Source organism: Muntiacus reevesi, chromosome 1 (assembly GCF_963930625.1).
Source record: "Muntiacus reevesi chromosome 1, mMunRee1.1, whole genome shotgun sequence".
Lineage (NCBI taxonomy): Eukaryota > Metazoa > Chordata > Mammalia > Artiodactyla > Cervidae > Muntiacus > Muntiacus reevesi.
Genome location: NC_089249.1, coordinates 178,318,769 through 178,343,130, shown reverse-complemented (window position 1 = coordinate 178,343,130; position 24,362 = coordinate 178,318,769). Strand labels below are relative to the sequence as shown.

Here is a 24,362-nt window from a genome sequence, read left to right as displayed (position 1 = left end):
ACCATGCCAGGCTATTCCCTAAAAGGGGACGGTGCCTACATCGGGTACGTTTACGCAGAAGGACTGACCTGCCGTGGCAAGTCCACTTTGAGGGCACGGAGAGACATCCGGGTCTTGCTGTGTCTCCTGGAAACAGAGGACAGGAGGTGAGCCCCACACCCCGCTTGCCTGACCCCACTGCTTTTGTTTTCTCATCTTCAGTGCATTTTCATAAAAATCGCATCATCAGAGGAGCTCCTGGAGCACACAGCGTTAGGGTGCAGACCCCGTTTCTAAAGCAGCATGTGCTGCACCCGTGAGGAAGGACTCACATGAAAATGTGGCCAAGGGTTTGTAACACGCCCTAAGGCCTCTAACTCGAAATGGCAGGATGACAGAAAAAAGGATGCAAACAAAAATACATGTCCAGAAGAGGGGAAATTAAGCAAGAGATCCACACTCACAGAAACAACATGAATTTTCAGATGCAAAGTTTAATACTATGAAAACCATCCTCTATAAAAACGCAACGTCTGAGTGGAGTGAGGCAGACTGGAAGCAAAAAGTGTCATCTACATCTGAACAACTTAAATGACAGTAAAACGCAAACCATCACCTTTAAATGAAACAGAAGAAACAGAACTCAAGTGTCAAGACACACACTGATGCAGATGAAGTGCCTTTTACGCAAGCAAAGGTTAGGGTGCCTAAAACGCTGACTTAAACACCCACACTGTGTCACGAAGATGCGAGAATTTACCTTTCATACGGAACCCTCTTCATCCCACCGTCTTTGACATAATCAGCAAGTTGTTTCTGAGTTCTTCCACTGCGAATAAAATCTAGATTTTACAGGAAAGAATAAACAGCTGTACACAGCACTAATTTTTCACAGAGGCAAAGGAAAAGTAAGACTTGCCCAGCCTGTGTCTTAAGTTTACACATGCGCTGAAGCAGCACGCCTTGCATTAGCAGCAGGACCAGCGTTGCAGACAGCTGTCCGCAGGCCTCTTCCCACCACTGTGTGCTGAGCGTCCCCCGTGGCTGCAGCCCGCACGGAGTTCCCTGCCTGTGAACCACCCTCGCCCTGACTGGACGTTCGCGTTCTCAGCGCCACGACAAGGCCAACGGCGATGCGGCCGCCCACCTGTATCTGAAGGAGGAGCCTCTGCTGAAGAGGACGGCTTTAGCTTTCGGCTTCGGCTGATCAAAGAGCCTGAAGAAGGTGTGATGCTCCACACAGATCTTCCAGAAGCTCTTACATTCATCTCTGCTGCCCAACACGAACTCCAGGGTGTCCTGGTAGGGCCCCTACGAGTGAAGGCAAAGGTTCCAGTAACTGCAGCAGGAAGAAAATCTAGGAAGACAGGCCACTCCACAGTTAAAAACTAGGAAGATTTTCTTTCTGAAAGTCGTGTAGACTTCCAGTTCCATTTATATTTGAGAGGAGAAAAATATAGTGGTATATTTCTTTGTAGAAATATCAGTGAAGTTCCGTCATCTAAATCACAAGGGCTAACATTTTGAAGTCTCTCTTTGAAACCTTTTCCCATGTTAGAGGAAACCAAGGCATCTTTTTGTGCTGGCTGACACATTTACCTGTCGTCACTCAGTCACTTTCCTGTGGGTTTTCTGAGGGTGTTTGGATGAGCAGGGCACAGAGGTTTTCAGGCTCACAAACACCACCATGAAGAAACTACTGCCTTATCTCTCATGGTTATTCCTTAGGATGAATTCCTAGAAATGTTATACTGAACTAAAAAACAATGCACATTATTGGACACTGTGATGTTTATTACCAAATTACCTTACAAGAGAGTACAATATCAATACTTTAACTCCTATATTTAATCCTAAAAATCTAAGTGTTTAGGAATCGATATAAAACATAACCTCGCCAGGTGTAGAAATAGACACAGTTCAGAATTTTGCACTAATTCTCTTATTTCCCTGTCTCTGTGGAATAACGGCCAAAAACACCTTTTTTAACTCATAGAAGAAAAAAACTAGCATTTTACTTGCATTTGTACGTGTTCTTGGCATTCTTTATACTTCTCTTTCATTCTTAGAAGAAATATTTGAATAACAAACAGTTAAGCTATCTGTCCACACTTTCTGCACAAAATAAACACACTTGCAGGTCGCAGTGACCCTGGTTTGACAAAGCCCCTGCTAATCCAGTGCCTCTGAGAAGCTTAGGGGCGGCCCCTCCCGGACTGGCCCAGGCTCTCGGCTCCGGGCTGGGGCTGAGCTGCAGCCCCTAGGCCCCCCGCCACAGCGACTGGCTGAGCTGTCTCCCAGCTTCCTGGCACTGTGGGCACGTAACACCATGAACATCTTAGAACTGTCTCAAGTATTGGATTTTTCCTCCCATCAGACTGTATAGACATTTACGTTTGTCCCTTTTTACTAATTTCAGTAAATTTATATTTAATTATTAACTTATGGAAAAATTTACTTATTAACTTATGGACAAAAGAAAGGAACATTCATTTTCTGAAAGTCAAGGCTTCCTCCTTTAGAACTATCGAAGGGTCAGTTTCGGACACAGACACGAGAACACTGGAAACACCCTCCGTTCATGCTGCACTGATTTGCTGCGTGGCTCCAGACCACAGCTAAACACTCTGTACCTCAGCTTTGGCACCCAAAGGAGGAGCAGCTGCAGTGAAGCTACGGTTCTCAGCGGCCCGGGAGCCTGTCAGCCGCGGACGCTCTCAGGCCGCTCAGCCACCTCTGGCTGCCGGCACACCCTGCGGGCGGGCCCCCCTAGGCAGGTCTCCCCAGAGCCCAGCCCCAGCCAGCGATCCTGTCCTTACATTCTCGTGTGTGTTATGCTGAAGTGATACACAAGTCATTAACAACTGAGCAGAGGGAACGTTCCCTTAACTTCGAGTTCTCATGATGACACTCACATGGACCTCCGAGTGGAGCTTGATGAGAAACCTTTTCCTCTTGAAGCTGAGCTTTCGGAGCCTGGACCAGTTGAAAGTGTTGATCTTGGTGCTGCTCTAAAATCCAAGAGATGGATGCTGAGTAACGACACACGTGTAATCCAGACGCACACACATGCTTTCCCATGAAACAGAGTTACATCCTTGCCAAAAAGCACAGCGTTATATTCAGAAGCAAATTATATTTAGAACTCATTATACAGTTGTTACATTCGGTATGACTCAATTAAAATGTCTATACTAAACACACGAATCTGTTTTAGAAAGAACACTTTACTGCTCTGATAAAGCTTTGATACAAACTTTTTTCTGTCAGTGTTAACAGTGAACATTTTACAGCCACCCTAGCAAGGGCAGTGCTCGGGAGGGGCCTGGGGGCGGTGGGCAGGGCAGGAGCAGAGCTGAGCTTCTCAGCGAAGGAGAGCAAGGAGGATGGAGTGATCCCGGGGTGCCGGAGGGGACCCGGGGCCGGGGCTGAACCCCTGACTGTCCAGACAGAGTGAGCGCCAGGGCCTGGACCCCGGCTTCTAAGCACTCTCCTCCCCCTTGGAGACTGGGACTCTGCTCTTCCAGGGTGGGGCAGGCAAGGAACACAAGAACCTTGACCACCTTACTGTGTAGAAAGTAAGTAAGGGCTCGGAAAGGACAAAGGGTGGGGAGAGGTCAAGGGCACAGAGGTCACCTGAAGGGACGCCCGGAAGGGGGAAATTTAAAGATCAAAAGAAATAATGACTAAAGATCAAATATCAGATTACAACCTGAAATAGAACTCGTGTAACAGTAAGATCAGGAGACAAACCCCTGTGTCCACAGCAACCAAGTAAAGCAGATGAGAAAACCTCTCCAGGAGCCTGAACAGTGGAATTTAAAAAGCAGCCTCTGGCAACCATGAGGGAGATTCACAGTCTTAAGTATCTCTCCACAAATTACAGAGGACAAAACGTCTCCTTGCGGGCTTCCCTGGTGGTGCAGCGGGTAAGAACCCGCCTGCCAATGCGGGGGCCATGGGTTCCATCCCCGGTCTGGGAAGATCCCATGTGCCACCAAGCAACTAAGGCCACGGTCCGCCACTCCCGACCCGGGCACAGCAGTGAACAGGAGCCCCGCTCACCACAGCTGGAGAAAGCCCCAGCGCAGCAAACAAATAAAGACACAGCTTGTGGAACACGGCACCCCGCTCCAGTACTCTCGCCTGGAAAATTCCAGGGACGGAGGAGCCTGGTAGGCTACAGTCCGTGGGTCGCACAGAGTCGGACGCTGCAGAGTGACTTCCCTTTGTGCAGAGGCCCGTCAGCGCCTTCCGAGCAGGTGCCGGGCGCCGCCCCGCACACAGACGGTGCCGCCGGGGGCTGCACCGCCCACAGCCTCCCGTCCGGGACTCAAGACTCGCCGCACAGGCTCTCGTCTCAGCAGCAGCCGGGCCGGGCAGGCCCATGTCACGAGTGACTGGCCTCGGCCCTTCCGGGGCACCGCGGCCATGAGTACAAGGAGAGAAGGGAGGCACTTCCCGCTGACGATCACGCGCGGACCCTGGCGGGCGGGGCAGCTCAGCTTGGGTGGGAGTGTCTGAAATCATGAGGCGGGGGCGCCTGCGGAACCCGGGTGGGGGTGCCCGGCGAAGGCGCTCGCGGTACCTTCTTGTACTTCTCTGAGCTTGAAAACTTTCAGAATAAAAACTCTCAATGTATGGAAGCACCTTCTGGCATTTTCTTTTCTGTCCTTGGCCTTCGTGACCATTTACTCTTTCCCACAAACTCAGGATGGGGGAACGGCAAGATGAAGAATGCTTTCCTGCCAGAGATACTAAAAAGCAGCCCAGCGCTTTAGCCATAAGGAGGAAGGAGGCTTGGAAACACGCACGACATGGACGTGCTCTGAATGGAGGGACAGCAGAGGCCCCGAGGCCGGTCCCAGGGAGGTGTGAGGAGGAACATCCGCGGACAGAGGCATGAGGGTCGGCGAAGCGGGCGGGGCAGGACCGCCAGGGCCCGGGGAGGGTGGGGTTGACATGCTCTGGAATTGGGGTGACGGCCGCAAGATTCTGCGAGTGTATTAATACTGAAAACACTGACTTGTACTTCTGAAGGGTGGACTTCACGTTCTGTGAATTCCGTCTCAATTCTTTGCATTCCTGAGTTAAGAGATGTCCCTGAGGTCTGGATTGAATGTCAGATCCCACCTCCCAGCGCGGCCGACAGGCAGTCACTCCACCTGCGGCTCACAGTGAGACACTGGACGCTTCTCAGCTCCATCCACGAAACCAGCAAACGTTCACACGGCAACAGAAGAAAAGGCCACGCCTCAGCTCCCCGCTCTGGACGCGGGGCTCAGGGAGGCGGAAAGAGGGCCTGTCCGCCAAGGCCTGCGTCCACACAGCTGGCTCCCGCTGCTGTCTGCCTGGACCGCACACCACGGGACCGCGTCCACACCTCCCCACGGGCGCCACCAAATCTGACCTGTGCTGTTGATCATGTGTGTTCTGCTCGCAAACTGGGCAGGGGTGGATTACAACTGTATTTTCCTCCTTTACCTGTAATTCTCCCAAAGTTACTAACTGCCTCTTTCCATTTGCTTAATTTTCTGTGTACCCATCAACAGTTCAGCGCAAAACCTCCCTGCAGACCTTTAAAGCTCTCCAGTATGATCTCACCCATGACGTCACTGATGGGCTTGTTTCTGGTTGTGTCACAGGGCTTGCAGGATCTCAGTTCCCCGACCAGGGATTGAACCTGGGACCCAGGGGTCGAACAGGAGTCGCGGGTTTGATCACGGGAAGCGAAGATCCCCTGGAGGAGGAAATGGCAACACACTCCAGTATTCTTGCCTGGGAAATCCCAAGGACAGAGGAGCCTGGCGGGCTATAGTCCATGGGGTCTCAGAGTTGGACACGACTGAGCACACACATACGCCAGTGGCCCTAACCACTGGCGCCCCAGGGAACTCTCCAGCCAGGTCTGTTTCTCTCTGGGCTGTCTTCCCTGGAGCCCCTGATGCCTTCGGCTGACACAGGTCCTCCGCATCTGAGCATGGCCCACCCCTCTCCCTCCCCAACATGTCCCTGTGTCCTCAGCTCCCGCCTGGAGCCTCTCCCCACCGTCGGGCTCGCGAAGGCTGCGCGGGGCTGAGTTTTCTGAAAAGCGGCATGTCTGGAAATGCTTTTACTTTCTTCTTGGGTAGGAGTCCGGCTGCACAGGCACAGAATTCTGGACTGGAAATGACTTTCTTTCACATTTAGAGCCTCCATCCTCCAGCGTCCAGTCCGGTGCATTTCATGCCTCCCCGCCTCCTTCCAGGAAGCCCTCTGATCTGTGTTCTGATGTCTCAGACGACAAGTCCTGCCCCATCTCCATTCACTTGGAATAAGGCCTGTGGGCACCTTCTATCTGGAAACCTGTGCCTGGAGGTTTGGATGCTTCTCCTCCTGGAACGTCTGTAACAACTCCTTGCTGCCGTTTGGGTCCAGCCTCTGGAATCCTGGGATGCTGGGCCGCCCGGACGCTGCTGGAGCTCACTCTGCTTCCCTCTCCGTCTCTCCCTCTGCTTTGCGGAGCTCTCAGCCGCGTCTCCTAGGCCTCCTGCCGCCAGCCTGCGCCACGCTGGCCCCGTGTCCTTGTGCCTGCCCGGCTTTTGCTTCAAGGTGTGGGCTTTTCTTCTACTTCAGACGCTGCTTGGAGAAGGTCTCACAGACACACTGAAGGCCAGTGGCAGCCCTGCTCTGAGCAAGCCTAGGAGCACCATTTCCCCAAGAGCATTCACTCACTTCTCTGTACCACACTTTGGTAATTCTCACAATATTTCAAACCTCTTCATTATTATATTTGCTAAGGTATCTGTCATCAGTGATCTTTGACATTACTACTGCAAAGGGATTATGCCTCTCTGAAGGCTCAGATAATGGTTAACACTTTTAGCAATAATGTACTTTTAAATTAAAAAAAAGAAAGAACATGCAATACAGTAATATACTAACAAGGCACCAAAATGAGTCCAGATTTAGCATTCCCCTTTCCCCTCTTCTGAAAGCTTGCTGACTGATTACCATACGAGGGGCGGTCAACGCCGGTTTTTCTGCAGGGAATAAATTGTGTGTGTGATTTATTCTCTTCCCCACAAGTGGCAGGAAGTCACACACACAGCTGAGTACTCTCCATGTAACAGCACATCTCAGAGACCGTCTCGTTTATTAGGACAAAGTCTACAGTGTCCTCTGGACAGGTGGCTGGTTACCCCGTAACGTGGAGGCAGCACCACTTGCATAACCAGCCTTCTAACAGTTAATTACCAATATTTTACTATGACAAGCCAGGCCAGAATCAAAACCCATGAGAGAGTTCAGGCTCGTGCTGAAGCTGTGCCCTGTTCCTTGGGGACGAGGTGTGGGGTAAAGAGGCTTTCCTGCCTTTACACTGCTTCCAGCCCCGAGCTTCTGCTTCTCTGAGTCTCTTCTTCCCACAAGTTTGGCACCTGCCCTGCAAATACCATCTTCCTTGGAAAGAAGGTTTTCCTCAAGTTCCTGGTTCTCCCTGTCACTGTCTGAGTTTAGCAGGAGGCCCCAGGTGTGCCCGAGTCAGGGAGCATCTGGTAAACCCTGGCCAGGCACCGCCCAGGGACGCTAGTCTACAGGGCCCTGGACAAGGTGCAGCGTCGCATGAGTTGAAAGAGAAGGACCAGTAACGATACAGGCGAAGAACCAGAGAGCACAGCGGTCAGCGTTCGCATCGCCAGGGAGGCCGGGCGGTGCCCCGGGCGATCCCTGAGGGCTCACGTGTCACCCGCATGCGGTCCAGCTGGGCACCACCAGCCGATTCCAGCCACAGGAAAACGGCCCCCACACTGTTCCAGCCTTCTGGACCACAGCCGCCTGCAGCATGACTGCTGAATGCTACAGCCGCTTCCAGACTGGACCCTGTCCTGCAGGAAAATGAGCTGCGTGGACGCGACCGGCCAGGTGGTGACAGTGGGGACAGACCCGTAGATTCAAGCGTCAGGGGCCTCAGTGACGGCCGCACAGCAGTCACGACAGGGAGCGGTCTCTTCTTAGGGAGCACACACTCAGGGCAAAGGGCCCTGAGAGGGCACCTTACGCTCAAGGCTTCAGAAAAATGTGTGTGTGTGTGTGTGTATATGTATGTGGCCTGTGTGTATAAAAATGTGTGTCTCTGTGCATGTGTGTATCTGAGTGTATACATGTGTCTCTCTGTGTGTATATAGGTGTGTGCCTGTGTTTATACATGTGTCTGTGCGTGTACAGCTTACCAGGTAGTGTTAGTGGTAAAGAACCCGCCTGCGGATGTAGAAGACCTAAGAGATGTGGGCTTTATTCCTGGGTCGGGAAGATCCCCTGGAGGCGGGCACGGCAACCCACTCCAGTATTCTTGCCTGGAGAATCCAATGGACAGAGGAGCCTGGTGGGCTGCAGTCCCTGGGATCACACAGCGTCAGACATGACGGCAGCGACTTAGCACACTTACATACATGTATATGTGCATGTTTCTGGGCATCTGTGTGTGTGTCGTATGTCTATGTGAGTATATGCTTCTCTGTGTGTGTCTGTGTGAATAAATGTGGTCTGTATGGTGTGTCTTTGTGTATGTGTCTCTGCGCATATGTGTGTGTGTCTGTAGGTGTATCTGTGTGTATATATGTATCTCTGTATATGTGTGTCTCTCTGTGTGTATATCTGTGTGTATGTGGTCTATTTCTGTATATATGTATCTGTACATGTGTGTGTCTCCGTGTATGTGTGGTCTGTATGTGTGTATGTCTGTGTACATGTGTATCACGTATATATGTGAGTGTATATGTGGTTTGTATGTCTGTGTGTTTATGGTCTGTGTATCCATAGATCTGTCTGTGTATCTATATATCTCTGTTTGTGTGTGTGTATGTGTGTATATGTGGTCTCTGTGTGTGTTGGTGTGTGTATGTGTATATGTAGTCTATGTGTATGTGTGTCTCTGTGTGTGGATGTGGTCTGTGTATATTTATGTGTCAGCGTGTGTACATGTGTTCTGCATGTCTGTGTATGTGTACACGTGCTGGTACTTGTATATGTGATCTGTGTGTGGGGGGGCAGGGAGTGAGAACACAGGCCGGCGAGAACCCGTGTGACGAGCATGTGGGACTCTGCGTGCTCTTCTGATTCTCAGTGCTTTCAGATCGTCTGAACGTGTCTGCGATGAGTCTTTGAAGAGGAGGCTCTGCAGGGCTGGCCGGCACCTCCCGGGGCTGGAGTGGGGACCGCAGGCTCAGAAGCCCACGCACAGGCACTCCCCTCCACCTCTACCTCCACCTCCACCTCCAAGGGGAGGCCCTCGCCTGGGGCGGGGCGGCGCTCTAACTGTCCTGCCTCCGCCCGCCGGTCTCAGCTCCACTCCTGCACCCCGCCGTCATCCCACTGGCCTTCCGAGCTCCCAGACTCGGCTAACAGCCCCTGCTCCCTGCTCAGACCCATCCTTGGGTCTTACTGATGGAAAGTTTAAAAAATCCCTTCACTGTCATTCCAGTGGGGATTCTGAGGGAGTGGAAATGGATTCAATCTGCCGCCTTTAACCCAAACTCCTTAATCCTTTGCTTTTGCAATTTCTTCTGGTCATAGATGACTTGCCCTTTTCTGGAAGAATGACTGCCTCGACTCTTCAGGGCTGAGCTTGCCCCCGCGTGCCGGGCAGGGGCCGCCGGCAGAGGGCGTGCGTGTGGGGCCTGGGCATGGCAGGGCCTGGACGCTCGGGGGAGGCCACACTGCTGACTCTAAGTGCAAGCCTGACATTCTTTCTGACAGGAAACTGAAATTTGATGCCTAATTTTAAAAGAGAAAGGCAAAGACGGTGAAACGAAGCATTTTTGGTCGGGGAGGCCGGGCCCAGACTGGCCGTCTCGGGGGGCGGCGTGAAGCTGGCCATGGAGGGAGGAGCTGCAGCCGGCGGCCGCGTTCCCCAAGGCGCCGAGGTCCCGGGCAGGGCCCATGCCAGGGAGGGCTCTGGAGCCCAGGCCGGCGCCCGCAGCTGCTTCCGGGTGCTTCAGCCGGCCCAGCACACAGACACGTCACCAGAAACACAGCTCGGGCCCTTCCGGTGTCTCCTCCCACGCTCACACCCAACGGGGGCAGACACCCCCAGGACCACGGGGCCACCCCAGAAGCTCTCCAGGCAGCTCTGGCTCCCGCAGTCAGTGGGACTGTGGCCCGTGGCGGAGACCCCATGGGCAGCGGCCCCTCAGCCCCGGGGGAGACGCTGCCTGCAGGGCACTCTGAGCCCTGGGGTGAGGTTCCGGGTCAGGGGACCTTCCAAACAGCATTAGAAGGAAGAGCGGGCTCCGGGACAGAGTCCAGGACTAGGAAACGACCTCTCTAGGGGGACAGGCTGGATCCCACAGTCCGCAACACTCTGCCTCCCAGTCTGAGGTGACTCAGCCACAGACTTCCCAGCGCAGGTGAGCACAGCGCCCCGCCCACCTACCTGGAACACCAGGATGCCCGTATGCGACACGGCCAGCTTGATCTTGGCCCCCTCCCGATCAGAAGCCGAGTGAAACCTGATGCCGTACGTGTCCAGCTTCCGGGCAATTTCCAGCACCTGGAAGTCTGACTCAGCAGGCGTCTGGCCCCTGCAATGAAAGACAGCAAGTTCACAGCGCTCCTGAGAGCAGAAACTCAGACAGAGAGGCCGAGAAAACAGAAGGGAACACAACCAGCCCAGGGGTTCCGATCTCCAGAGGGCTGGCCGCTCCCCCACGGATACCCACCCGCGGCAAATAACACGGCACACAGGCCACAGAGCCATCCCCTTCCTTCGGTTCTGCAATCCCCAGGGGCGGATCTCTTCTTTCAACTCGTGAGGTGTTCAGCCTTATAATTTTATCTTAATATGGACAAAGTGATGTGCAAACATTACAGGCAGAGACGAATACTAAATACGGGACACACCACAAATAACGCACGGATAACCCTAGTATCTCATTGAACCCACTTCAAAACTTTAAAAGGTACAATGCTAACCATTAGAATATCTTTATAAAAATTAAATTATGAAAATGAACAAAAATAGAATCACCAAAATAGCTGGGGTATCCTCGCCTGGCACACAGTCCAGACAGTGAGGGGCTCCAGGGTGGGCGCTCAGGACAGCCCAAAGCCTCCACGAGTGACTTCCATAAACAGCTCTTTTTCCTCTTGCTTCTGAAAGCCTGAGTTTTGGGATCTTTTAGGAATAACACGACTGCTTGGTTGACGCCATTCCTGCGATTTCATTCTTGGATGAAAATGTCCGTCCTTTGAAGCTGACTAGACGCTTACCACTCCAATAAGCCATCAGCGAGGCGATAACCCCACGGTATGTACACGTCTTCTCCACCTGCTCGTCTCCTGATGGGCACTGAGGGGGTGTTTCTGTTCTGGCTGTCGTAAGGAACGCCGCTGTGAGCATGGGGGTGTGTGCATCCCTTCCCATCAGTGTTTCTGTTTTCTTTGGGTAAACACCCAGGGGTGGAATTCTGGACCATATGGTAGCTCTAGTTTAAATTTTATTTATTTTAGATTTTTTATTTTTTTATTTTAGATTTTTTAAATTGGAGTTGATTTACAATGTTTTGTTAGTTTTTGGTGTAGAGCAAAGTGAATCTGACACACATATATACGTCTACTCTTTTTTAGATTCTTTTCCGATATACACTATAGAATACTGAGTCTATTTTTGGTTTCTTGAAGAACCTCCATTTTATTTTCCACAGCTGCTGCACCAATGTACGTTTCCACCAACAGTGCACAAGGGTTCCCCTCTTCTCCACATCTTCACCAACACTTATTTCCTGTCTTTTTAAAAAGGACGTATAGCTGATGTACAATATTATATGTTATAGGTGTGCAACAGGATTCATAATTTTTAAAGATTATGTACTCCATTTATAGTTGTTATAAATATTGGCTATATATTTAGGAACCAGAGATCAAATTGCCAACATCTGCTGGATCACAGAAAAAGCAAGAGAATTCCAGAAAAACATCTACTTCTGCTTCATTGACTACACTAAAGCCTTTGAGTGTGTGGATCACAACAAACTGTGGAAAATTCTTCAAGAGATGGGAATATCAGACTACCTTACTCACCTTCTGAGAAGTCTGTATGCAGGTCAAGAAGCAACAGTTAGAACTGGACATGAAACAATGGACTGGTTCAAAATTGGCAAAGGAGTACATCAAGGCCGTATACTGTCACCCTGTTTATTTAACTTACATGCAGAGTTCAGTTCAGTTCACTCGCTCAGTCATGTCCGACTCTGCAACACCATGGGCTGAAGCACGCCAGGCTTCCCTGTCCATCACCAACTCCCAGAGCTTGCTCAAACTCATGTCCATTGAGTCAGTAATGCCATCCAACCATCTCATCCTCTGTCTTCTCCTTCTCCTCCTGCCCTCAATCTTTGCCACCATCAAGATCTTTTCTAATGAGTCGATTCTTTGCATCAGGTGGCCAAAGTACTGGAGCTTCAGCTTCAGCATCAGTCCTTCCAATGAATATTCAGGACTGATTTCCTTAGGATTGACTGGTTTGATCTCCTTGCAGAGTACATCATGTGAAATCCTGGGTTGGATGAAGCACAAGCTGGAATCAAGACTGCTGGGAGAAATATCAATAACCTCAGATATGCAGATGACACCACCCTAATGGGAGAAAGTGAAAAAGAACTGAAGAGCCTCTTGATGAAGGTGAAAGAGGAGGGTGAAAAAGTTGGCTTAAAAATCAACATTAAAAAAACTAAGATCATGGCATCTGGTCCCATCACTTCATGGCAAATAGATGGGGAAACAATTGAAACTGTGACAGACTTTATTTTCTTGGGCTCCAAAATCACTACAGTTGATGACTGTAGCCATGAAATTAAAAGATGCTTGCTCCTTGGAAGAAAAGCTATGAGAAACCTAGGGAGCATATTAAAAAGCAGAGACATTACTTTGCCGACAAAGGTCCATCTAGTCAAAGCTATGGTTTTTCCATTAGTCATGTATGGATGTCAGAGTTGGACTATAAACAAAGCTAAGCACTAAAGAATTGATGCTTTTGAACTGTGGTGTTGGAGAAGACTCTTGAGAGTCCCTTGGACTGCAAGGAGATCTAACCAGTCCATCCTAAAGGAAATCAGTTCTGAATATTCATTGGAAGGACTGATGCTGAAGCTGAAGCTCCAATACTTTGGCCACCTGATTCGAAGAGTCGACTCATTAGAAAAAGACCCTGATGCTGGGAAAGTTTGAAGGCAGGAGGAGAAGGGGACGACAGAGGACGAGATGGTAGCATGGCATCACTGACTCAGTAGACATTAGTTTGAACAAGCTCCAGAGGATGGTGAAGGACAGGGAAGCCTGCTGTCCACGGGGTCGCAGAGCCGGACAGGACTGAGCGACTGAACAACTGGCTGCATTCCCTGTGTGGATAGTACAGTCTGTAGCTAATCTGTTTTCTCCCCAGTAGCTCCTACCTCTGACTCCTCTACCCCATCCCACCCCTTCCCATCCCTCTCCCCACTGGTAACCACTAGTTTGTGGTCTATATCATGCATCCGTTTCTTTTTTGTTCTATCCACTAGTTTGCTGTATTTCTAAGATTCCATATGTGAGTGAAATCATGTAGTATTTGTCCTTCTCTGTCTGACTTATTTCACTTGGCACAATACCCTCCAGGTCCACCTGTATTGTTGCAAATAACAGGATTTCTTTCTTACTGTGGCTGAGTAGTATTCCATTGTGTGTATATATACACATTGCATGTACACACCCCGCCCCCCCCCACATCTCCCTCCATCCCTCTGCTGATTTCTTTCTTGTCCGTTTTGTAACAGCCTCTGATAGGCGGGCGCTGGTGCCTCACTGTGGTTTCAGCGCGTTTCCCTGATGACTAGCGACGCTGAGCCTGTTTTCACGTCTGTGTGCTTCTTTAGAAAGATGTCTTTTCAGGTCCTCCGCTCCATTTTCAATCAAGCTGTTCGTTTTTTCGTGTTCAGTTGTATGACTTCTGTGTGTATTTTGGATACTGACTCCTTACCAGACATATTTTCTTCCATTCAGTAGGTAGCCTTTTGTTTTTTTGATGTTTCCTTTGCTGTGCAAAGGCTTTTTGGTTTTATTAGGTCCCATTTGTTAATTTCTGCTTGTTCTCCTTGCCTGGGGAGACAGATCCAGAATGATAGAGGTGACCCTTGAAAAAATCCGGGGTTAGGGACCCCAACCCTCTGCACACACCCCCCGTCAGCCCTTAGTATCCATGGTTCTACCTCTGAGAATTCACCCCACGTAGCATCTGCTGCTGAAAACTGCCCGTGTGAGAGTGGACGTGCCCAGCTCAAGCCTCTGTTAAGGGGCCTACTGTACTGCTAAAGTCCATGTCCAAGAACACACTGCCTGTTTTCTTCCAGGACTTTCACAGTTTCAGGCTCTACAAGGCTTTTTCTGGCTCCACAGCTTAAGGCAGGACTAGAGCCTTGGGTGCTGGCCGCCCGTACGGCTCCAGGCTGTTGGCTCGGGTGCATCCTTGTGGCTCATCTTTGCGGTTCATTCTTGTGGTTCATCCTTGCGGTTCATCTCTGCGGTTCATTCTTGTGGTTCATCCTTGCGGTTCATTCTTGTGGTTCATCCTTGCGGTTCATCTTTTCTGTTCTTTCTTGTGGTTCATTCTTGTGGTTCATCTTTGTGGTCCAGGTCACAACTGACAGCTCTGGAAGCCAGTGCCACCCGACCAGACACGAGAAGGCCCCTGTGGCTGCGAGCAGTAGAACACATGATGGACAAGCACAGTGCTTCAGGAAGGGGAGAGGATCATCAAGGGTCTGATCTGGGTCTGCGTCACTCAAAGCCACCCCCCCCCTCCCCCCCGCCCCCGAGCCAACAGCAGTGGAGTTTCACCTGCAGGGCGTCGGTGTGTCTGCATCTGCAGGCCCCCTGCAGGGCCCAGGCCTCCAGGACCCCTCCCCGCCAGCGGCTCTCCAGCCCGGCCGGCCTCCCCATCTCTAGCCCCTCCTCGGGTCACCCTCACCTCACCCCAGGGCCGTGTGTCGGGGAGCCGGACAACAGGGCCGCAGCACGGACGACCCCACCCCGGACCCTGGACCGGGCGTGGCCGCCACAGGACCTGGTCTGCCCCGGGGAGGGGCGGGGGTGAGCGTCTCGCCCGAGCCTGATGATGCCCAACTCACGCGAGCTCGCGGTGAAACGCCAGGATCCTGTGCAGGGCGCGCTCCTGCCGCGGCACATACTCGTGGGCGCGCAGGTGCTCGCGGTCCAGCGCCTCATCATAGTCCCCGACTTCCGCTGGGGTGAGAGAAGAGCGGCACGTGACCTCAGTGCTCAGTAAGAGTACAAGGTGTAATGCGGGGGCTAAAAGCAAAACACTATTCTAACTCTGTATAAAAGCATGTACCCCTCAAACAAAATTCTGTACTAGAGCTTCCCAGATATCGTATGCTATTAGGAGCAAACACACAGGCAGGTGAAGGGAATTTCTCCTGACTCCTGAACAGGGAAGATGCTGGCGATCAACTTGGGCGGCAAATCTTGAGCTGCTGTCAGCTACATTTTCATCCACGCTTTCTCTGTCAGCTGTCTCAAGACCATCACACCCTGGATAAGGCCCTGTGTTTTGTTTCGGGATAGTGTATTTTAAATTGTTTTTTCCTTTAGGACTTCTCAAATTCTCAAGGAACAATGACTGTCTCTCTAGTTCATGTATTTTAAGGCTCCGCTTATTTGAAAAACAGTGGTTAAAGCCCAATCATCTAAGCAATATACTGTTTGGAGACAGTCTCACACTCACAGAAGAGCTGTAGGCACAGGGTCACACCTTGGCACAAGTGTGTACACAAGAGGAGCTGCCCACCCCACCCCGCACCCACCACCCAGATCAGGACCACCCGGTGCCGCGTCCGAACCTCAGCCCCGGTGCGTCCTGGCAGCTGCCTGACGTGTCTCTGAAGCCAAGGACCAGGTCGGAACCCTACAGGACGTCTGGCCCGGTGCGTCTTCACCAGCCCCCAGTCTGCACAGCACAGGCCCAGGAGGACAAGCCACTGAGGGAAATGTGAGCTGCACACACAGCCCTCAGGCAAGAGGTCCCGCCACATGGCGGTGTGCACGGAAGACTACCTTCCGTCTGAGACGACCCAGGACAAACAAGAACTAAGAGACTCCTGAGAGTCCCCTGGACTGCAAGGAGATCCAACCAGTCCATCCTGAAGGAAATCAGTCCTGAATACTCATTGGAGGGACTGATGCTGAAGCTGATCTCCAATACTTTGGCCATCCGGTGAGAAGAGGCAACTCATTGGAAAAGACCCTGATGCTGGGAAAGACTGAAGGCGGGAGGAGAAGGGGACGACAGAGGATGAGATGGTTGGATGGCACCACCGACTCAATGGACGTGAGTTTCAGCAAGCTCCGGGAGATAGTGAAGGACAGGGAAGCCTGGAGTGCTGCAGGCCATGGGGTCGCAAAGAGTCAGACATGACTTAGCAACTGAACAACAACAAACATGCTTCAACACTTGCGTTGCCAACCGTGAACAAGACCCAATTGGCAGGATGGGAAACCTATGAGAACATTTGCTGTTTGGAGATGGTGTGTCAGGGAAGGACCAAGGAAAGGCACATAGCCTGTGGTCCTAACATGCTGGAGCCTCTCTCTGCCCTGCTTCCTGCACCCTCACTCCAGGGCACCCATTCTACACAGAGGACATGGTCCAGCGCCCACACTCCAGAGGGCCCATTCTGCACAGAGGATGTGGTTCAGCGCCCACACTCCAGAGCGCCCCTTTTACACAGAGGACACGGTCCAGCGCCCACGCTCCAGAGCACCCATTCTGCACAGAGGACATGGTCCAGCGCCCACACTCCAGAGCACCCATTCTGCACAGAGGACGTGGTCCAGCGCCCCCGCTCCAGAGCACCCATTCTGCATAGAGGACATGGTGCAGTCCAGGAGCCTCTGGGTCTACTTCCTGTCCTGCACAGGGGCAGCACACGCCTGCTTCCCACAGCCTCCCCTCGCGCTTCTCCCAGCTCATGTCTGAAGTCACATAACGCTTCATGCTCTGAAGCATCTCCCGCTGAGATATTGGAGGGTCTCCTCTGTCCTTCAGGGACTGATGCCTGCCTTTTCGTGGGGGTAGTTATGTCACCCCAGAGTCAGGGTACAGCCTGGAGCCCAAACTGGAGGTCTGAGGCCAAGGGAAACCATTGGGGTCTCGCACGGCCCATCCCCCGCCCAGACAGGAAGTTAACCTTTAGCCCCTCAGAAGAACCTGGGCGCAGCAGGTCCCATGAATGTGGGTCGCATGAGGACACTCACCCTGCAGGAGGTGGGATGCCAGGAGGGCGGCCGTGGTGTCCGTGCAGGTCAGACGCTCCTCCAGAAGGTCTCTCTTAAGCTGCAGGGCAAACAGGTAGCTAGGAGGAGGGAGAAGCACAGAAGTCAGGCCCAAGGCCCCTGGGACACACGTCCCCGTGATTTGGAGGACACACAGCCCGGCCGTACGGAGCAGACGGTGCCCAGGCGGCCTGGCCCCACAGCGCTCAGCATCCATGCGGCGGGCGGCACACCACACCCCGGGCACCAACCACCTGGAGCCACGCTTTCAAGGGGGCAGCTCACAGACTCGTGCTCCCTGTGTTACACAGACACAACCGCACGCACGGTTTTGTGGGAAGTAGCCGAAAGAGCCAACAAGGACAGAGCGTCAAGTGTGGCTGCGAGTCTCAGAGAGATGGATAATACCCGGTCTTGGCTAGAATTTGAGACACAGGCACCCTGAATTAAGTGGTGAGAGTGTAGCAGGGGGTGGGTTGACACCATTTACACATTCATTCACTCACCAGCGAGCAGCCCCGAGCACCTGGCTGCTCCAGGCGCTGGAGACAGCAGGGGAGCAGGACAGCCGCCCTGTCCTTCTTGGGGCTCACACACCAGTGTCAGCACCAGCGCCTACTGGGCTCACACCGGAAATGTGCGTCCCCCTCCTAAAGCAATCCCACCCCGTGAACTTTTTTTCCTACAGAAATGTTTCCAGACTCACGAATATGTGTGCAGAAGGAGACTTATCTGCAGCACTACAGCAGAGAACAGCAGGACACAACCCAGACTTGCACCGACATGAGGCTGGTTAACCAAATCCGGAGGCAGCCACGCACACCGGCGTGGAAGGACGCCCGTGGCAGCCAGTGGGCACGCAGGTAAGAGAAACAGAGCCGCCCACGGCTCTGCGCGTGCGTCTGCCGCTGCTTTCTGAGACACTCATTTAAGGCCCCCGGGCTGCCGGCGCGGGGGCTCCACCTGGAGGACTCGGACCCCCCTCCCCATGTCGGGCCTGCAGGGGCTGGGGTGGCATGCAGTGAGGGGAATGCTGACTTTTTACTCCACGTAACTTTACAGCTTTTTTTCTTTTACCACAGATACGTCATTTTTTAATTAATAAAACAAGGACCTTCTGCATAAACTCGACTTGGCCCCAGGACAGAATTAGGCTGACACTTCCTGTTGCCCACAGTTGTCGAGGCATACATGTTTAAAAGTGGTTCCCGAAGAGGGACTTCTTGGTAAATGTCAGGTATTTAATGCACCGTTAAGATAAGCTCACTCATATTTTCTGCTGTCCTTGGGGTCGGCCTCCCTCCTGCGAAGACTTGCGGCTGGAGCCACATGGTCTAAGCTTCCATGCAGCCCAGCCTGTGGCTTTGTGACAATGGAACAGTTGGCAGAGACCCACGCAGACGGTCCAAGACCCAGAGGATTCAGGTACAAATCCACGTCAGGTCAGGAAGCTACTCTGTCACCACTGCATCGTCACTGTAGCCCTCTCTTCACTTATATCCGACTCTGGGTTTCTACTTGATTTTTAGATTTTCGCTTTACTCCTCGTGATAAAATCAGTACATAAAACACAAGGGAAAAAACCACTTCCATAATCTTAATACCAAGGTAAAACAACTGCAAACACTTTCAATCATTTCTGCAAAGGATTGATCCTGAATTTAAAAAAGCAGCAGAAAAGAGATCCCCTGAAGAATTTCTGCTCCGTATACTCCTAAAGACTTTCACACTTGGTTCTTCTCCCAGTTAAAGTCATTTTGTTGATAAAATGGTAAAGGGATGGGCAAAACTCCTACAAACTCTTTGCGAGCATGCTGAGTCGCTTCAGTCGTGTTTGACTCTGAGACCCCGTGGACGGCAGCCCGCCAGGCTCCTCTGTCCGTGGGATTCTCCAGGCGAGAGCACTGCAGTGGGTTGCCATGTCCTTCTCCAAGCTTTGTGCACACACAAATCTAGGCTCATCCGGGGAATGTTTGTTCAGCAGTACCCTAACACCCCTCTTTGAATTCTCAAATTTATAACACGATCTTTCTTCTAAATCCTATTTGCATTTGGGTCTGTGAGGAGTTAGCTCCAACAATGCTGCTTTTAGCTGTGACACTCTGGTCCCAGCTTGGACACGGACACTGGGCTATTCTCTGTGTGGAGGACCCTGACCAGGCGCCCAGGGGACGTGCAGGTGCTGCAGAGGGTGAGCGGGGCCCGCGCACGGCGCTCTGTCAGTCGGGCTCTTTACCGTGTGTATTCTTCTTGCAACTGACCCGGGTCCGGTGGGAAGAACTTCACTGCCAGGCGAAGCACTGCATTCTTTGGTCCTATAGAAAGAAAAATTTACAGTCCACAAATAAGTCACTCTCTGTATTTGCTATCTCTCTGCATGTTCTGGCATAACTGAGCTGGTGCTTTCAAACGGACTGTTAGAGCAAGTCTTTTCAAGTAAGAGGATATTAAGACCCTTCCTGTGCATGAAGTTATTAGTCCTAAGTACCGGTCACATGTAGCAAAGAAAAAAATGAAAAACTTCTGTATTAAGCAGGGGTTACTAAAAGTTTGAAACCCTAAAAAAAAAGACTGCACATTAAAATCTTAAAATATATTCTTCTTATTTTAGGAGTAAAAAAGTGATAAAAAAATTACAGTGTTTATACTAATAGTAGTAGCAATAATTTAAAAAGTCTGGGAGCTCCCAGGCGGCCTAGAGGCTATGATCCCAGGCTTTCACTGCCAGGGCCTGCGTTCAACCCCTGGTCAGGGAAATGAGATCCCATGAGCAGAGTGCCAAAGCCAAAAAATAAAAATAAATAAAAAAATTAAAAGGCCATTGTTCTTTAAATCCTTATATACTTTAGAGAAAGAGAAATGTTATCATTCAATATGTGAAACGAGGACAACCTGATTACTATAAAGGAAAAGCATAAGATATTAGCTCATAAGTATTTCAGCTTTATTGAAATTTTAATAATAACCCAGTCAAGTAATTTTCACCAACAGAAAAGAGGAACTGCTTTGCTAAAATGCTACAGCAACTGAAATGGCCTTGGCTTCTAAGTGAACAGAAGTTCCCCCCATAATCCTCTCCCCCTCAATTTAGCTCTAAAAATGTTACAGGTGAGTTCTAATGTCACCCTGAATGTCCTTTCATAATTAGAAGCTGCACACTCACTTTGCACATTGGCCAAAAACTGAAGCAGTACCGACCAGCAAACCCTACTTCTCCCACAGGTGAGGCAGGTAACCAGGAAGCATCTGAGCCAGGTGATGCCCCACCCTCCACGTCTCACAGCTTGAAGCTGAACGGCAAAGCGGCCTCCCAGCACACCTGCCGCGGGTGGTGCGTCACTGCCGCCCCGGGGTGACGGCCACGGCCGGCTGTGCCTTGTATCTGAACAGTCAAGGACAAGCATCTCAGGTGAACAGAATTTTAAAGAGTCAAAAAAGGACTTACTTCGTACTTGCCTAATGATGGGTTTCATAGGTTCAAGCCAGATCTAAAGAGAATTTAAGAAAAGATATCAAATTCATTAACTTACTTCTCTATTTAATCAGTATATTACAAAACACAAAAATATTTATATTTAAGACAAACATTTAAAGCAGGAACATCCCCCCCATGTTGAATCTTGATACAAAGATGCCAAGTCCTGCAGGGCTGGCTGTAAACCACTGAGTCACAGAGTGTGCTGTCTCCAGGCAGAGTGGACACAGAACTCTGTGTGTGTAGGTGTGTGCATGGAGGTGTGCGGTGTGTGTGAGTGTGTGTGTATGGTGTGTGGTGTGTGTGGGGGTGTGTGTGTGAGTGTGGTGTGTGTGTATGGTGTGTGGTGTGTGTGGGGGTGTGGGTGTGATGTGGTATTTGTGTGTGATGTCTGTGTGTGAGTGTGTGTGATGTGTGGTGTGAGTGTGTATGTGTGTATGGCGTGTGCTGTGTGTGGTGTGTGTGGGCGTGTGGTGTGTGTGTGTATGTAGGGGGTATCTGCTAAGTCCATACACATGCCAGCACCCGCTGCCTCTGTAAGCAGCAAGCTGACGAGAGGACTACTGTGTGATGGCATGGCCGTGGCTCCATGATGCCATTTGGTTTCTTTAAAACATTTCCACCTATAAACACTAAAGCTCCACACTTTGACGGTTCATCTGTTAAGTAAAATGAGTATAACCAGTTTAGTAAAGCAGTTTGCTCAAATCCATCCTTGAAACGACTCATCGGAAAAGGCCCCAGTGCTGGGAAAGATTGAAGGCAGGAGGAGAAGGGGACGACAGAGGATGAGATGGTTGGCTGGCACCACCGACTAGATGGACATGGGTTTGAGTAAGCTCCGGGAGATGGTGAAGGACAGGGAGGCCTGGCGTGCTGCGGTCCATGGGGTTGCAAAGAGTCGGACACAACTGAGCGATTGAACAAGCCTTGAAACGAGTATCACAGGAGATCTGTGCTACTTGCTTTTGTCAGTTGTGCAGAAGGGTTGCCCTGTAGCCGTACAGAGGACATTTCAATCGTGCAGTCTGAGGGTCACAGCGTGCCCTGCCCGCATCACGCCAGCAGGTCCCGGGGCAGCCCAGGAGCACCACCGTCAGCATCCCGCAGCTCATTCGGAGCCTCTTTTCAAAAACACGCCATGGAACGTACCCAGCAGGACTGCACGTTCTGAAACTCCAGGCCGAAGTAGTCACATTCTATCAGATTCAAGCGCTTCCACACCTGCGTCAGTAACACCTGGCCATCACACTTAGGCTGTGATGAGATAAAGAAAACAGGAGGAGGATTAATTACACGACCTTCAATAACAAAGGTTTACCAACGCTGGGCATGAGTCCTTCCCCACAGGCAAAACTTTGCTACTTTAACTTCTGCTTCCCTCTCCCTTCTGATGAGGCTCACAAACTGTCACAGGGCAAACAGATGAAACAGGCTCTCCCTTCCCAGAAACTGACACCCAGTGCAGCTAAAAAGGCCTCAATCTGACATTCTCAGAGTGCGTTTAGTTACATTCTTTCATAACTTTAAGGTTACAGGAGCCATTTTTAGCCTCAGTAAACATATCATCAAAGGACCCCGACATTTACTAAAAAGGTGAGTCTTGTGTCCATGTCCGCAGGGGACCCCAGCTGTAACGCAGTGCCTGGCCGCCCCTCACATGGCCAGAGGGCAGCCCTCCCTCTGCTCACAAAGATGAGTTCCAGCGGACGAAAGGCTGGAGGAACAGAGGAGGCTGTGTCTGTGGCCTCCGGGTGAGGAGAGTCCCCTAAGCAGAGCACAAAGGACAGACAGATGCGATGAAACAAAAATAAACATTTTCTGAAAAGAAAGACACCGAGCAAAGTTACAATCTTGAATTGTGCTGAAAAAAACTCATGTCTCATGCTGCTTTTACAAACTGTGTGAAGAAATACGCATGGCTTCAGGCAGACAAAGGAACTCAAGCCCTCTGGTGATAAATAAATGAAAACAGTGAGGTATCCCTTTCACCCATCAAACAGGTTATGATGATGCTCGCAGAGAGTGGCGTGGCTGCCTGGAGACCACATTCACTGCCTGGACGAGGTGAAAACACCTCATACACACCTTTGTTCCAGCAACTCCACTTTCACTTCCTTCTGCAGATAACCCAGAACAGCTGCAGAGCTAACACTCAAGGAGAGACAGGCAAAGAATTGTAAAATTAGTAGTGATGGACGCATCCATAATTAAATCACACATCCCTCGAGAAGAACACGGAACTCTGTATGGACCGTCATGGAACAGAGTCAGGACAACAGCTCAGTCAAGAAAAGGAGTTTTCTCTCTATACACTGTGTCTCCCTTTCATAAAACACACGGTACTAACACACCACAGAGACAGCACACCCTACCAACACACCACGAAGACGGTGCGCCCTACCAATGCAACACGGAGACAACATGCGCTACCAACACACCACGGAGACAGCGCGTCCTACCAACAAACCATGGAGACAGTCCGCCCTACCAACACATCACAGAGACAGCACACCCTACCAACACACCACGGAGACAGCACGCCCTACCAACACACCACGGAGACAGCCCGCCCTACCAACACACCACGGGGACAGCGCGCCCTACCAACATACCACGGGGACAGCGCGCCCTACCAACACACCACGGAGACAGCCCGCCCTACCAACACACCACAGAGACAGCGCGCCCTACCAACACACCACGGGGACAGCGCGCCCTACCAACACACCACGGGGACAGCACCCACCACAGAGACAGCGTGCCCTACCAACACACCACGGGGACAGCGCGCCCTACCAACACACCACGGGGACAGCGCGCCCTACCAACACACCACGGGGACAGCGCGCCCTACCAACACACCACGGGGACAGCGCGCCCTACCAACACACCACGGGGACAGCGCACCCTACCAGCACACCACAGAGAGAGCGTGCCCTACCAACACACCACGGAGACAGCGCGCCCTACCAACACACCACAGGGACAGCACACACTACCAGCACACCACAGAGAGAGCGTGCCCTACCAACACACCACGGGGACAGCGCGCACTAACACACCACAGAGACAATCGGGAAGGCTGTGTGCTGCATCTTCAAGGGTCTGAGCAGAAGTAGGGGATGGGGTAAGGCCTGCCACGCTCACCTCAATTATTAACTAGTCCTAGATACTAAAGTCTAAATTTTGCATCAGCAGGCATGTCATTTGTACAGTTAAGATATAATAAATATAAGGGGGGGGAGAGGGACATATCCGTGTTTAACCACCAGATTTTTTCCCTGCGTGCTCGGGAGGTGCTGTGCCTCCTGAAATGAAAACTGTCATTTGAAGGAATAAAAACCTGTCCTTCATCCTAGCAGGGATGCTCACGGAGAACCACGGAATGAGCACTCTGTCAGGACAGAAAGGTGAACTCAAAGTGATCTCCCTGAAGATACAGCTCACAGAGAACACAGATGCAGGCCTTCCGGGTCAAGGTCCTGTGACGTCCGCCCTACGAGCTTCAAGGCACTACGTCAACTAGAAACTCACTACACAAAAGATGGGATTCATGCAGGAGATGGGGAAATTACTGTACAGATATCTGTGGCCCTTTTAGGAC

General features: G+C 51.3%; 1 protein-coding gene across 4 annotated transcripts in view; it reads right to left on the bottom strand.

Moving 5' to 3' along the window:
• The window catches only part of FARP2 (FERM, ARH/RhoGEF and pleckstrin domain protein 2), an 89,948-nt gene that overhangs the window by 28,963 nt on the left and 36,623 nt on the right, over window positions 1-24,362 (bottom strand). For all 4 annotated transcript variants that reach the window (XM_065917215.1, XM_065917216.1, XM_065917217.1 and 1 more), the window contains exons 3-12: window positions 21,908-22,012; window positions 20,726-20,768; window positions 19,517-19,595; window positions 17,263-17,360; window positions 15,117-15,231; window positions 10,391-10,538; window positions 2,895-2,990; window positions 1,127-1,290; window positions 740-808; window positions 69-126 (exon numbers count right to left, since the gene is read on the bottom strand). In XM_065917215.1, the coding sequence (XP_065773287.1) occupies window positions 69-126; window positions 740-808; window positions 1,127-1,290; window positions 2,895-2,990; window positions 10,391-10,538; window positions 15,117-15,231; window positions 17,263-17,360; window positions 19,517-19,595; window positions 20,726-20,768; window positions 21,908-22,012 (975 nt within the window). The remainder of the gene's footprint in view (window positions 1-68; window positions 127-739; window positions 809-1,126; window positions 1,291-2,894; window positions 2,991-10,390; window positions 10,539-15,116; window positions 15,232-17,262; window positions 17,361-19,516; window positions 19,596-20,725; window positions 20,769-21,907; window positions 22,013-24,362) is intronic.